This window comes from Oryctolagus cuniculus, chromosome 1 (genome assembly GCF_051225735.1).
Source record: "Oryctolagus cuniculus isolate XC-2025 breed Fujian yellow rabbit chromosome 1, ASM5122573v1, whole genome shotgun sequence".
In the NCBI taxonomy this organism is placed as follows: Eukaryota; Metazoa; Chordata; class Mammalia; order Lagomorpha; family Leporidae; genus Oryctolagus; species Oryctolagus cuniculus.
The window spans coordinates 203989566-204004574 of record NC_142867.1 but is presented as its reverse complement, the minus strand read 5'-3'; the positions used below and the strand labels follow the sequence as shown (position 1 = coordinate 204004574).

Genomic DNA, 15009 nt, shown 5'->3' with positions numbered 1-15009 from the left:
CTGGGTTCTAGTCCCAGTGGCTCCTCTTCCAGTCCAGCTCTCTGAAGTGGCCTGGGAAGGCAGTGGAGGATGGCCCAGGTGCTTGGGCTCCTGCACCCACATGGGAGACCAGGAGGAAGCACCTGGCTCCTGGCTTCGGATTGGCTCAGCGTGCCGGCCGTAGCAGCCATTTGGGGGGTGAAACAATGGAAGGAAGACCTTTCTCTATGTCTCTGTCTCTCATTGTCTAACTCTGACTGTCAAATAAAAATAATAATAAAATAAAATCAGAGATGCAAACGGAGAAGTTAAAATGGACACTACAGAAATAAAAAGATCATCAGGAATTACTACAAACAGCCACATGCCAACAAATTGGAAAATCTACAAGGAATGGATAGATTCCTAGACATGTATAATCTACAAAAATTGAGTCATAAAGACACAGAAAACCTAAATAGTCCAATAACCAAGATAGAGATTAAAGCAGTAATAAAGACTCTCCCAACAAAGAAGAGCCCAGGACCAATGGCTTCTCCACTGAATTCTACCAGACTTTTAACAATGAACTAATTCCAATTCTTCTCAAGCTATTTTAAACTATTGAAAGGGAAGGAATTCTCCAAAACTTCTTCTATGAGGCCAGAATCACCTTAATTCCAAAACCAGAAAAACATAAAACAAAGAAAGAAAAATATAGACCAATATCCCTGATGAACACAGATGCAAAGCTCCTTGAAAAAATACTAGCAAATCAAATCCAACAACATATCAGAAAGATATTCACCCTAACCAAGTGGAAATTACTCCTGAAATGCAGGGATGGTTCAATATATACAATTCAATAAATGTGATACATGACATCATTAAACTGAAGAATAAAAACCATATAATTCTTTAAATAGATGGAGAGAAAGCACTTGATAAAATACAGGATCATTTCATGATAAAAACTTTAAGCAAATTGAGTATAGAAGGAACATTCCTTAACACAATCAAGGCAATCTATGACAAAGCCACATCCAGCATTATACTGAATGGGGAAAAGATGAAAACATTTCCACTAATATCTGGAACCAGACAGGGATGCCCACTCTAACCATTACTATGCAATATATTTCTGAAAGTTTTAGCCAGGGCCATTAGGCAAGAAAAAGATATCAAAGGGATACAAATTGGAAAGAAGGAATTCAAATTATCCCTGTCTGCAGATAACATGATCCTATATTTACAGGGAAACAAAAATACTCTACTAAGAGACTGAAACTCATTAGACAATTTGGTAAAATTGCAGGATATAAAATCAACACACAAAAATCAATAGCTTTTGTATACACACAAAATGCCATGGCAAAAGAAGAACTTGTAAGATCAGTACTATTCAAAATAGCTACAAAAATTTAAATACAGTGGAATAAATTTAACCAAGCAAGTGAAAGATCTGTATAATGCAAATTACAAAATATTAAAGAAACATAAGAAGACACATCAAAAAATGGAAGAATCTTCTAGGTTTGTAGATTGGAAGAATTAATATAATCAAAATGTCCATACTACCCACAGTAATTTAAATATTCAATGTGATCCCAATTGAAATATCAAGGACATTTTTTTCAGATCTAGAAAAAAAGAAGTTAAAATTCATATGGAAATACAAGAGACCACAAATAACTAAAGCAATCTTAAACAACAAAAACAAAGTCAGAGGCATCACAATACCAGATTTCAAGACATACAACAGGGAAGTTATAACCAAAATAGCCTGGTACTGGCACAAAAACAGACATGTAGACTAATGGAACAGAATGGAAACCCCAGAAATCAATTTACACATTTATAACCAACTCATCTTTGAGAAAGGGGCTAACATCAATCCCTGGAGTAAGAACAGTCTCCTCAACAAACAGTTCTGGGAAAACTGGGTCTCCTTGTGCAGAAGTATTAAACAAAAACCTTACCTATACCTTACACAATAATCCATGCAAAATGAATCAAGGGCCCAAATCTATGCCTTGATACCATCAAATTACTGGAGAACATGCGGGAAACTCTGTAACATTGGGGGAAACTTTGTATCAGCAAAGACTTCTTGGAAAGGACCCCAGAAGCAGAGGCAATCAAAGCCAAATTAGAAAAATAGAACTACACTAGGCTGAGAAGCTTCTGCACTGCAAAAAAACACCAGCAAAGTGAAGAGACAATTGAAAGAATGGGAAAAATATTATCAAACTATGAAACTGATAAAGGATTAATATCCAGAATCTATAAAGAGCTCAAGAAACTCAATAACAACGAAACAAACTAGTCAAGAAATGGGCAAAGGACTTGACCAGGCATGAACTTGCATGTTCATGACAGAGTAATTCACAATAGCTAAGATATGGAAATAACCCATATGTTCAATAACTGATGACTGGATAAAGACTTTATGGAATGTATACACTATGGAATTCTACTCAACCTTTAAAAGAATGAAATCCTGTCTTTTACAACAAAATGTTTACAACTAGAAACCACTATGCTTAGTGAAATAAGCCAGTCTAAAAGAAAAATGTCATGTTTTCACTGATCTGTGGTAGCTAATATAGCACAAAAAATGTAATGTATATGAGCTAAGTTGACATTTTGAGTTTTTTTTAACTATTTCCAGCCCTTGTCTATACTATTGAGGAACAGTGTTTTTTTCTTGTTAGTATTTGTTGAATTATTTGCTTAGTGGGGGTTAAGCTTATGATTATAAAATAAACTTGAGGAACTTCATTGTAAAAATTTTAAAAAGTAAGAAAGGAAGGAGGGTGGAGGGTGGGATTGTTGGTGGCAGGGAGGAGAGAATGGGAAGTATTACTATGGCCCTTAATATGTGTGTGAGTGTATACACACATATATGTTTATATACATATATATACATACATATATGTATATATGCATACATATATGCATATACACATATAATTATATTTAAAATACATGAAATTTTTTATACACATACACTCATACCCAGGAGATGGGTGGGAGTGGTAGTAGGGGGCAGACTACAGAGGAGAGGTCGGGTACCTTTTTTCTGTCACAGGTCATTTGGACATTTATAACATCATTCACAGGCCATAGAAAATGTTCAATTTAAAGATTAGCCTGCCGTGGATTTACTGAATTTGGAGTGCTGCCCTGCAATTGCCTTGTCAGGGTCAGAAGAAAAGATTTTGCCAGCCTTATACCTTTCCCACCCCTGCTACAGAGCACGTGTGGAAGAACAGGCCTTTGACACAAAGGGGGGATATTTGCCCTATTTTATTAGGAGAAGAGCAGAATATATATGTAGGTAGATTTATAGGGATCATGATGAAAGCTGAGGGAGTTCCTACTGAATGTGTTCATTTTCTCTGGAAGCACATAGCATTATCTGAGATTGGAGGGAGAGGGCATGGGCAGGCAAATTTCAGTTGAGTCTGAAGTTATCACTACTCTTAATGGAGAAATAGGGTATAATGAGCAGAAAGTGTTGAATGCCTACTTGAAGTGTATCATCATGAATTTTGTGTGCTTTCATTTTCCAGTTGAGTTTAACAGCTCAATTCCTGGATTGCCAGGAATAGGTTATATCCATCCAGAGTTGGGAATGTAACAGTCAGGTATAATGGAATGTAAGGAAGAAGGAAATATTTATAAGAGAAGAATTTATTTTTTTCAAGATTTATTTATTTATTAGAAAGGCAGAGTTATACAGAAAGAGAAGGGAGAGAGACACACATAGAGAAAGACAGAGACAGAGAGAGGTTTCCATCGCTGGTTCACTCCCCAAATAGCCACAACAGCCAGGGCTGTGCCAGGCCAAAGCCAGGAGCTAGGAATTTCATTTGGGTCTCCCGCATGGGTGCAATGGCCCAGTTACTTGGGGCATCTTCTGCTCTCCTATGCGGTTTAGCAGAGAGTGGATCAGAAGTGCAGCAGCTGGGACTCGAACTATTGTCAATATGGGATGCCAGCATCACAGGCAGCAGCTTAATACAATACTGGCCCCAAAAGAATATATATATATATATATATAGATATAGATATAGATATAGATATAGATATAGATAGATATTTATTTATTTATTTATTTTTTGAGAGGCAAAATGACAGAGAGAGAGAGAAATAAAGAGTGAACCACAGGTTCAGTCCCCAAATGCTTACAACAGCCAGCATTGGGTCAGGCTGGATCCCCAATGTAGGTGGCAGGAACTCAAGCACTTGGGCCATCATCTCCTGCTTCCCAGGAACATTAGCAGGAAGCTGGATTAGGAGTAGAGCAGCTATGTCTCTGATATGGGGTATGGGTATTCAAAGCAGTGGCTTAACCTGCTGTGCCACACTGCTTGCCCCAAGAAAAAGATTTTTATGGAATCAGGCCTGAGCTGCGAGGAAGGTAATGACAGAAGAAAACTGATGGCTGAAATTAGAGAAGATAATGGATTAGAAGTCTTAGTAATGCTGAAAAGTGGGGCCGGCGCCGTGGCTTACTTGGTTAATCCTCCGCCTGTGGCGCCAGCATCCCACATGGGCACCAGTTGTAGTCCTGGTTCTAGTCCTCTTCCAGTCCAGCTCTCTGCTGTGGCCTGGGAGGGCTATAGAGGATGGCCCAAGTGCTTGGGTCCCTGCACCCACATGGGAGACCAGGAAGAAGCACCTGGCTCCTGGCTTCGGATTGGCGCAGCACCAGCCATAGCAGCCATTTGGGGAATGAACCAATGGAAGGAAGACCTTTCTCTCTCTCTCAATCTCTCTCTCTCTCTCACTCTACCTGTCAAAAAAAAAAAAAAAAGTCTTAGTAATGCTGAAAAGCTACAGTTTCTCATTAGTAAGTGAGGTAGAAGCTAAAGAGTTTTAGATCTGAATATAAAGATGCATGCATATACATAGTTGGATGAGTGATATGGAGGTACTGGAAGATGCCAAGTTCCAGAGAAGAACTGTGCATGTAGGTAGCTGAGGTGAAGTGGGGATTAACGTGACTGATGGAGAAAAAAAATCTTCATAGACTAAATGGTAAAATAATTTTGTCTTTGAAGATGAGTATGAGATTGTATAGTAGAGAAGAATGTAAGAGGATGGAAGACAGAGAAGAGGAGAGGGAACAGTATAGAAAAAAGTGAGACAAAGTTCATGGTGAAACAAGGAAAAGAATTAATGTTTAGCCTAGCCAAAGGTTAGGGCACATGGGAAGAAGTTCCTGAAGGAATCAGAAATTGAAAATGAAAATAAATTCTAAAAGAACAAGTATGAAAGTTCAAGTAGTTTAGACTTGACTTTGCAGGCCAATTTGTCCGTCATGATGTCACCAGAAATTTGTGCATAAAAAGACTGTAAAAAATATGTGTTTTTATTTTATTTTATTTTATTTTTGGGTCTTTGAATATGTGGATATGTTTTACAGGTCCAGAAAATTCTTAGTCATTCTGCTATTGAACCCTGTCTCTCCCCTAATCATTTTGTTCTCTCTCTCCTGAATTTCTACTTCAGATCTGTATATATTTTTGTATATATATAAATGATAAGGAGAAGACTGGATTCATTTTAAATCACTAGGAAATAATTATTAGTATTTTGAATATGTACTAAATGATGAAAGGTCAGTATCTACTGTCTCACTATAGATTTTGGATATTATAAAAATGAATTAACTTTGGGGCTGGCGCTGTGGTGTAGTGGGTAAAGCCGCTGCCTGCAGTGCTAGCATCCCATATGGGCGCCAGTTCGAGCCCTGGTGGTTCCACTTCTGATCCAGCATTCTGCTGTAGCCTATGAAAGAAGTGGAAGATGGCCCAGGTCCTTGGGGACCCAGAAGAGGCTCCTGACTTTTGGCTTCATATCAGCCCAACTCTGGCATTTGAGGCCAAGTAGGGAGTGAGCCAGAGGACGGAAGACCTCTCTCTCTCTCTTTCTGCCTCTCTTTCTCTCTGTGTATCTCTGACTTTCAAGTAAATAAATAAATATTTAAAAAAATGAATTAATTTCTCTGCACTTTGGAGTATACGAAGGTAAGATACTGCAGGGGATGTCAGCATCTCATATCAGAATACTTGCATTTGAGTCCCTGCTTTCCTTCGGATTCTAACTCCCTGCTAATACACATAGTGGGAGGGAGCAGGTGATGGCTCAAGTACTTGGGTCCTTGCTACTCATGTTGGAGTTTTGGGCTCTTGGCTTCAGCCTGGGTGTTGTAGGGATTTAAGGGATGAAGCAGCAGATAGAAGATTTTCCTCTGTCTGTGTCTGTCTTTATTTGCCTTTCAAATAAATACAAATAAATTTTAAAATGTTCATGGAAAAATGGAATTAAAAGCTAAGTTTAGGGGCCGGCACCATGGTGCAGTAGGTTAAGCTTCTGCCTGTGCTGCCAGCATACCATATGGGTGCTGGTTAGAGTCCTAGCTGTTCCACTTCTGATCCAGCTCCCTGCTAATGGCTTGGGAAAGCAGCAGATGATTACCCACGTGCTTGAGCCCTTGCACCTGCATGGGAGACCCGGAAGAAGCTCCTGGTTCCTGGCTTCTGATTGGCCCAGCTCCAGCCATTGCAGCCATTTGGGGAGTGAACATGCTAGGAAGACCTCTCTCTCTCTGTCTTTCCTCCTCTCTGTCTGTAACTCTGCCTCTCAAATAAATAATATTAAAAAAAGAGAAAGAGAGATGTAAAGCTTAGTTTATTTTGGTGCAACAAATTTCTGAAATCCACACATAGCTTTTTCATAATATGCATTTCTCATGAACTTTTGAATAGCCCTCTTTGCATGTATTCTAATTTTTTACAGCAAAATAAACTTATCTTTTAATTACTTTTTTTTATTTGACAGCCAGAGTTAGACAGTGAGAGAGAGAGACAGAGAGAAAGGTCTTCCTTCCGTTGATTCACTCCCCAAATGGCCGCTACGGCCAGCGCACTGTGCAGATTGAAGCCAGGAGCCAGGTGCTTCCTCCTGGTCTCCCATGCAGGTTCAGGTCCCAAGGACCTGGGCCATCCTCCACTGTCTTCCTGGGCCACAGCAGAGAGCTGGACTGGAATTGGAGCGACTGGGACAGAACCGGCGCCCCAACCGGAACTAGAACCCGGGGTACTGGAGTCGCAGGCGGAGGATTAGCCTAGTGAGCCATGGCGCTGGCCCTTAATTACTTTTTTTAACAAACATTTTGATGTGCCTTTGTATATCTAATTTCAGGGCCAAATACATAGAAATTACTCAAGTACTGTTCACCTAAGCCTAATCTATATTTTTGTTTTAGGACTTAATTGTTTTTTGGTCCAAATCTTGGTATAAAATATTCTCATAATGCAGATATGTACATTGTGAACTAAAACTAAGATTCTTAAACTTGCTTAGGACAAAGAATTTTTTTTTAAGGTTCTGTTTGGAAGAGGACTGCTTACCTGTGATGAGCCTCTGGAGAGCACCCTTATTTCCATTAACAGCAGCAGCATGAACTTGTGATGCTAACGAGGAGCCAGTAAAGAGCAAGTTCTCTGACTTGTTCATGGTCTTTCCAACAACTGCAGCAACCTGAAACCATGGTTCAGAACATGAGTACATGCAGGAAACATTTCAAGACCTGTCTCAATAGTTTCAAGTGGGTATCTGATTAAATGGGGTTAGGGTTAATGTTTGCTGAGAATTAAAAAAAACTGTGATACTAGTTCTAGAATTGCCATAATATGGCAAAAAGGTGATCTTTGTGCAAGTTGATCATCTGTCAAATGAGTGTTAGGTGCTTCTAGGGCCCTTCTCAGAGGCTGAGTTAAAAATCAAAACAGTATTTAACAGTACACACAGGACTGATACTTCTCAGTTAATCCAGGTAATACGATTCCATATAATATTAAACATTAGAATTGATATGAATGAAGATGATAGGCAAGGGGCCGGTGTTGTGGCACAATGGGTTAAGGCACTGCCTGTGACACCTATGGGCACTGGATGGAGTTCTGGTGGCTTCTGATTTAGCTCCCTGCTAATGTGCCTTGACAAAGCAGTGAAAGATGGTCCAAGTGCTTGGGCCCTTGCACTTACATGGGAGACCTGATAAAGCTCCTGGCTCCTGGCTTCAGCCTGGCCCAGCCCGGGCTATTGCAGCCATTTGGAGAATGAACCAGCAGATGGAAGATCTCTATCTTTCCCTTTCTCTAAGTCTGCCTTTTCAAAAAATAAAACACATTTAAAAAAAAAATAGAGGCAAGCCACATAAAGTACAATATATAAATATGATTAAGTCATAATTAACTAGATTCAAGTACTAAATTAAGATATCTAATTCTTCTTCTCATGCTCACAAAATGTGAAATTTTTATTTGTACTCTGCTTGGACCACTAGAAAAATATATTTTGCCGAAGATCTTGACCTTTCAATCTTTCTTGGAACACCTCATCATACGGGTTAACCATATTTCATGAAAGAAAATTTTGTTCTCACTAGTAGTCTGATGTGGTTTGTTGGAACCTTCTAGAAATGTACCCGTTGCACAGGAAGATAGTTATCTCCATTATGAGAGTGTTCAAGCAGAGACTGGACATTGTCACAAATGGAGGAAGAAGTGAAGCAGCTGCTGGGAGGGAAGGAGTAGTAGTTGCATCAGCGATCTCAGGCACCTTTCCTAAACCCACGAGGCACTATCAAAGTTCCAGCTGGACGTCTACAGGGCCCCAGGCGGTATCAAGAGTAGATACTCAGGGATCATCGAGACCATGGCAAAGCGGGGCACAGCTACTTATCTAAAGGGAGTAGTTTTAAATCAGCTCCAGTTAACTACTGCCACAAAGGTAGACAAGTCTTACTGATGTCACCAAAAAGCTTGTCTCTCCAATCTCTGTGACTTCAGGGAATATGGAATCTTTGTAAGATAAATTTACCACAGCTGATGAGTACTCACTCATGTTGTTATTGACAAGGATTTCTGGTTCAAATTCTGCCTTCCAGAGAAAATATTTTCCTAATTATGGTAAAGGTCAGCTCTTAATGTCTTTACTTTGCTGATAATTTGAGTTAACATGCTGGCAAAAAATATGAAGGAACAGGATGTGGCAAGACAATTCTGTCATGTCTGAGCATGTCTTGCATGTCAGAAGAGCCACTGCCACAAGTAGAATTATATTGAAGTCACTTGAAAGAAGCTACAAAACGGGTACTTAACGGGTGGAGACATGGTAGAGAATGACGCATGGCTCCTAGGCCCAGTGTTATAAGTAGCATGTCCTTTGGTTACTTGAGCTTTCTGGGTTTCTATAATATATGCAAAATTACAGAAACCCATTCATTTATTCAAGTTGGGTGCCAACTGTGTGTTGGGCATTATTCTGAACTCTGAGACCTGTCGTTTTAGATTCTAAGTGGTAAGAATTTTAGGCACATTAGAATTACAAAAAAGTTCTTACAGCGTTTGGAAAAACACACTAATAATTGGATCTTGGTAATATACATGCTTATTGCACAGCACAGGTATATAGCTAGTGCTCAGTCAATATTTGTTGGATGAAAGATCATAGGTTGAGTGCTGGGTCCAAAGGGTGAGCAGGACCAAAGTTTACTTTCTTAGAATAATGAGTTAATACTCACGAGTCCAGCTCTTTCTAAATTTCCCTTTTCAACTACATGTGGTTTCTGTCAGAGAGGTAGATGACTGGTATATGCATAAGAGCACTGACCAAAGTAATCAGAAGATCTGAATAAGAGTATTGGCTCTGTCAGTATCTAATTTTGTCACTCTGGGAGAGCCATTCTCTAGGATTTTTTTAAAAACACAAATGCATATATAATTTCAGCACTAATTTGTTTTTAAATCGTTTTTACAAATAAAAATCAAAACCACGTTATTAAAGTGCTATAAAATGCATAGCTATCATCATTAACTAGTTATAAAACAAGCCACTGTAATGAATGCTCTAAAAATTATAACTGTACAAAACAGTGGCGCTGCAGTCACAGCCAGAGGAGGGGGAATTCTGACCAGGACGAAGAGATTGGTTGAGACAATTGTCATAGATGGTGACATGTGAGAGGGCATTCCAGAAAAAGAAGGGGGAAAGGGCATTGCAGGCAGCAGGAAAGCTGAAGCAAAGGGAGCAGGGAGACGGGCAGGGTTCCTTCCGGATACTTAGTAGTGACTGTGTGGCCATCCTTTAGGGTGCGTGGACCTGGCTGGGTGCTTACGAAGACGCTGGAGAGCAACCTGGAGCCAGGTTAAGACCCTCGACTAGTGTAGTCAAGGAATTTTGTCATTACCCAGCAGGAGTGATCAGTTATTAGTAGCAAGCACTCTTGCACTGAGCTTTTCGGTTTACAACGTGTTTCTGCATTCTTTATCTATAGCTTGCAGGAGCCCTCAGAGACAATTAGGGATAAGTCACTGACTCACGAAGGCCCTGAGCCTTGGCTCTCACTTAACAACTCAGGAATTAGCACAGAAAGAAGAGGCAGCAGGCGAGGAGGCCAGTGATGGAGGCTCAGGCCACAGCCTAGGCCAGGAGGGCCTGGAGTCTGCGGTAGGGGCCAGGACCGATCGGTCCGAGCCTCCCAGTCGGGCCCCTTCCTACTCACCCTCGCCTCCTCCAGGACTGACGTCCCGGGGGCGGCTCCAAGAGGCAAGACCCCCACGGGGCCGCCCCTCCCGCCAAGCCAGGACACTACGCCGGCAGGGTCACACCCCACCGCGCGGAAGGTGGTAGAGACCCTCAGAAGGCCGCCCTAGGCGCTCTGCCGCATAGCCTTCTGGGAATCGTAGTTCCCATCCTCGCAAAAGCAGAGGTACACCGCCCTCCGCCTTTTGTATCCCACAGGGCGCCGCGCGCAGAGGGCTCGGTGGGCCTGGGCCGAGAGCCTAATGGGAAAAGCAGTTCTAGATGTTCGCCGACGTAGCCAGTGAGAGAAGTGCAGGACTACATTTCCCGACATGCTCTGAGGAGGACAGGACCCGGAAGTGAGGGTGTGCGAGGCCCCTCTGGAAGTTGTCCCGGGTGTTCGCCGCTGGAGCTCCGGGTCGAGAGGACGAGGTGCAGCTGCTGGGAGAATCCTCCGCTGCCGCCGCCTCCCGGAGCCCAGCCCTCTCCTAACCCAGCCCAACCCCATCCGCCAACGCCGTCCCTGCCGCAGACCCCAGCGTTACCATGAATCCTGCTGTCTTCATATCCTTACCCGACCTCAGATGCTCCCTGCTGCTCCTGGTGAGTGTGTGAGGGAATGACAGACGCGCCGACGGCCTCCCGCCCTCGCCGAGGGGCGACACTGCTAGCTACACCCTCCCTTGCTTTTGCTTTCCTGTCTTTTCCGTCGGTAGCGAAGAGTACTCCCTCCCCCACCGCCTTCACTCTAGCCATCTGTCCGCTTCCCAGGCCCGGGTCCCCGCGGCCTGAAAAACCACGGTCAGGGTTGGGACCCGTAAGCGGGAGAATGAGCCCTGGGCGAGGGAGGGTCACGGCTGAGGGGCTCCCCGGAAACCCCGAAGCAGGCGGGTTGGTGCAGTTTCCAGGGCATGTGGACCTGGCGGTACCCAGGTTGGCGGGGACCGAGGACAGCCCTGGAGTTTCTCTTGCACCCGCTCCGTAAGGAAAGGGTGTAAAGCCGACAGGTGCTGGGGTTGTGTGAATCTCCCTCTGGAGCCCTGAAACGGTGCCCGGTTTGGCAGAACCCTCTGTTGTGGCCTGATGCGATTGGTTGGGAACCCGGAACTGGGACTGGTTTGGTGTCCAGTGTGGGAATAAGGGCTTGGAAAAGTGAAGATGGTGATTATCTGACAGCCTCAGTTCAAGACTTTCCTCAGATCTTTTTAGAATTGCCCCCTCATCCACCTCCCCTCACTCCCCATCACCGTTGATGCAGATTGCTTCTTCATTGCTGCTGATTTGAGAATGACTTGCTGGGTCTTCTGCATACATATGCACTCATTATTTAGCTCCCTAACCTGCCCGCAACATCCCATCATATAAAAGTCTTTCCGCGGCTCCTCTTTCTCCAGAGTACATCTTGAATATGCAACCTACGTGATCGGGAGCAAGGCTTCTGGTCAGATTGAGGCAAAAGTGATAACCAACTCCATATGGGAAAATGATGTATCCTTAGTTGCGCTGTTGTTGTAATACAATATTTGAAAATCCTTTAATTGTAGTAGATTTGTAGAAAGCCAAATTTAAGACGAAAATTGTTGGATAAAAGCCACTTTGCAGTTTCAGAAATATGTGACTCACAGAAAGTCACATAGCTGGGTGCAGGCAGAACTGGAACTAGAAACAGGTTTCTTGATTGGGGAGTTTATTCCACCAAGTCACCTTAACTGTAAATATTGTACTTGATATAGTTTTCTCTCTCTCTTTTCTTTGTGCCTTGTAAACCATATTCCAAATCCCTATACAGCACTTGGTCCTTTTCAGAAGAAGCACTGTGAAATAGTACAGGAATGTCAAAATACTTTTCAGAACTACAAGTTATATATAAACATGGTAATGTTAGGTAACACAATATCTTATTGCCAACAGTGAACGACTTATGTTTCAGGGAAAATATTCTTTATGGGACTATTTTCTTTTATTATACTAAAAATGTTTTTTCCCTTGAGAATTGTTGAGATAATAGTGTTATTAGAGACCACTGTCTCTTTCAGGACACTAGCTATGAACTTTTTCCTCATCTGTAAGATGGCTTAAACTATGAGTTGTTTGTTAGAAGTGATTTTTAGGTGATTGGAAAGTCCAAAGAGCAAAAATTGTTCAGAGAGGAATTGAAACATTGGATAGAAAAACTATGTAAGATACACTTTCTTCAAATGGTCTTGTTTGGTTGTAGAGCTAAGTTTAAGAAGGAGAAAAAAATTATTTTTAACTGATTCATGTTTTTTTTTTTTATTTTTATTTTTGACAGGCAGAGTGGACAGTGAGAGAGAGAGACAGAGAGAGAAAGGTCTTCCTTTTGCCGTTGGTTCACCCTCCAATGGCCGCCGCTGCAGCTGGCGCACCGCGCTGATCCGATGGCAGGATCCAGGATCCAGGTGCTTTTCCTGGTCTCCCATGGGGTGCAGGGCCCAAGCACCTGGGCCATCCTCCACTGCACTCCCTGGCCATAGCAGAGAGCTGGCCTGGAAGAGGGGCAACCGGGACAGAATCCGGTGCCCCGACCGGGACTAGAACCCGGTGTGCCGGCGCCACAAGGTGGAGGATTAGCCTATTGAGCCACGGCGCCGGCTTTGATTCATGGTTTTTATAGAAAACCTACCCACCCTGTTAAATATATGAAATAAATTTTTTTTTCCAGATCCAATCTAGATTTGGCTATTATCTTGTTAATATTTTGTATATTTACCTTTCTAAGCAAACATAGAGGAATAGAAAACTAGAAGACATTTTAGAGAATATATGTAGAGATTAATGAGCTGGAAAATAAAGCACAGAAAAGGTTTAATAAACTAGAACTACAAGCCAAGCTAGATCCTATTTGAACACAATATTTACCTAGTTTTATCATATAATAGTTAGCAAATATTTATAAAGCATCTATCCTGTCTACTCACAACTCTGAGTTGATTACCTAACTGGGAATTATATTCTAGTGATGTCGTCTGCATACTCACTATCCCCTGTGTGTTCCCCAATGTATTTTTTTTTCTCCTCCTCCAAGTTCTCCTCTCAGACTTCAAGTTTATTCCCTCCCACATATAGCCACAGAAAACCTAGGATACACTTAGCTGAGGTCATCAAGCTTTCTGTAAATATCCTGTTCTAAAAAGTCATGCATTCCTTTGTACAATGATTTTTTTTGAAAACATTCTCTACCTCAGCCCTAAAGAGTTATACCTATTCAAATCTAGTACTGTGCATAAGATAATAGTTATAACATTGTATGATATATTTGGAGCAAAGTAGGTATCTTTTCCCTGATCTGAAAACCATTTTGGGAACATACCACTTTATGCCTAAACAGCCTCGCTGGATGTCTAACTAAACACAAAAGCTCAGTTTAGTAATTTTTCTGAGCTGAAACACACACACACACACACACACACACACACACACTGAGCCCTCCCTCCAGTGGTTCATTCCCTAAATACCCACAATGGGTGGGTCTCAGCCAGGACAGAAGCTGGGAACTGAGAACTCAATTCAGGACTCCCATGTGGGTAGCAGGAACCCAATTACTTGAACCATTGCCGCTGCCTCCAAGGGTTTGCATCAGCAGAAAGCTGGAGTCAGGGACTAGAGCCTGGAACCCAGGTGCTCTGATGTGGGGTGTAAGCATCTTAACCAGCATTCTAACCACCTAGCCAAATACCTGCCCCTAACCTTTTGGAACCAGTATTGTGTGAAGCCACTGGCTGTGATCCTGGCATTTCATATGAGCATCTGTTCAAGTAGCTGTTCCACTTCAGATCCAGTTCCCTGCCAATACACCTGAGAAAGCACTGGAAGATGGCTCTAGTCCCTGGTCCCCTACACCAGTTTGAAAGACCCCAATAGAGTTCCAAGCTCCTGGCTTAGGCCTGGCCCAGCCCAGGCCACTGTAGCCATTTGGGGAGTGCACCAGTGAATGGAAGATTTCTCTCTCCTCTCTCTCTCTCTCTCTCTCTCTCTCTCCTCCCCCCCTCCCCTCCCCCCTCTCTCCCTCTCCCTCCTCCCTCTCCTTCTCTCTCTTCCTCTCTGTCTCACACTAACTCTGCCTTTCAAATAAATAAATCTTTTTTTTTAAAGTTCACTCTTTTTTTTTTTTTGACAGGCAGAGTGGACAGTGAGAGAGAGAGACAGAGAGAAAGGTCTTCCTTTGCCGTTGGTTCACCCTCCAATGGCCGGCACGCTGCAGCCGGCGCACCGCGCTGATCCAAAGCCAGGAGCCAGGTGCTTCTCCTGGTCTCCCATGGTGTGCAGGGCCCAAGCACTTGGGCCATCCTCCACTGCACTCCCTGGCCACAGCAGAGAGCTGGCCTGGAAGAGGGGCAACCGGGACAGAATCTGGTGCCCCTACCGGGACTAGAACCCGGTGTGCCGGCGCCGCAAGGCTGAGAATTAGCCTAGTGAGCCACAGTGCCG

The 15009-nt window shown here is 42.7% G+C and overlaps 2 protein-coding genes across 8 annotated transcripts in view; one reads left to right on the top strand and one right to left on the bottom strand.

Moving 5' to 3' along the window:
• Positions 1-10795, bottom strand: part of INVS (inversin) — a 178813-nt gene extending 168018 nt beyond the window's left edge. For 5 of the 6 annotated variants that reach the window (XR_016211159.1, XR_016211161.1, XM_002708147.6 and 2 more), the window contains exons 1-2: positions 10541-10795; positions 7383-7512 (exon numbers count right to left, since the gene is read on the bottom strand). Coding sequence is in view for 3 of the 6 variants with exons in the window: in XM_002708147.6 (XP_002708193.3) it covers positions 7383-7488 (106 nt within the window). In the remaining 3 variants the exon portion in view is untranslated. The remainder of the gene's footprint in view (positions 1-7382; positions 7513-10540) is intronic. The other variant, XM_070054881.2, reaches the window with a different exon arrangement.
• A 159-nt stretch (positions 10796-10954) lies between these two features.
• Positions 10955-15009, top strand: part of ERP44 (endoplasmic reticulum protein 44) — a 112170-nt gene continuing 108115 nt past the window's right edge. For both annotated transcript variants that reach the window (XM_017349290.4, XM_070054888.2), the window contains exon 1: positions 10955-11163. In XM_017349290.4, the coding sequence (XP_017204779.1) occupies positions 11107-11163 (57 nt within the window). In that variant the 5' untranslated portion in view covers positions 10955-11106. The remainder of the gene's footprint in view (positions 11164-15009) is intronic.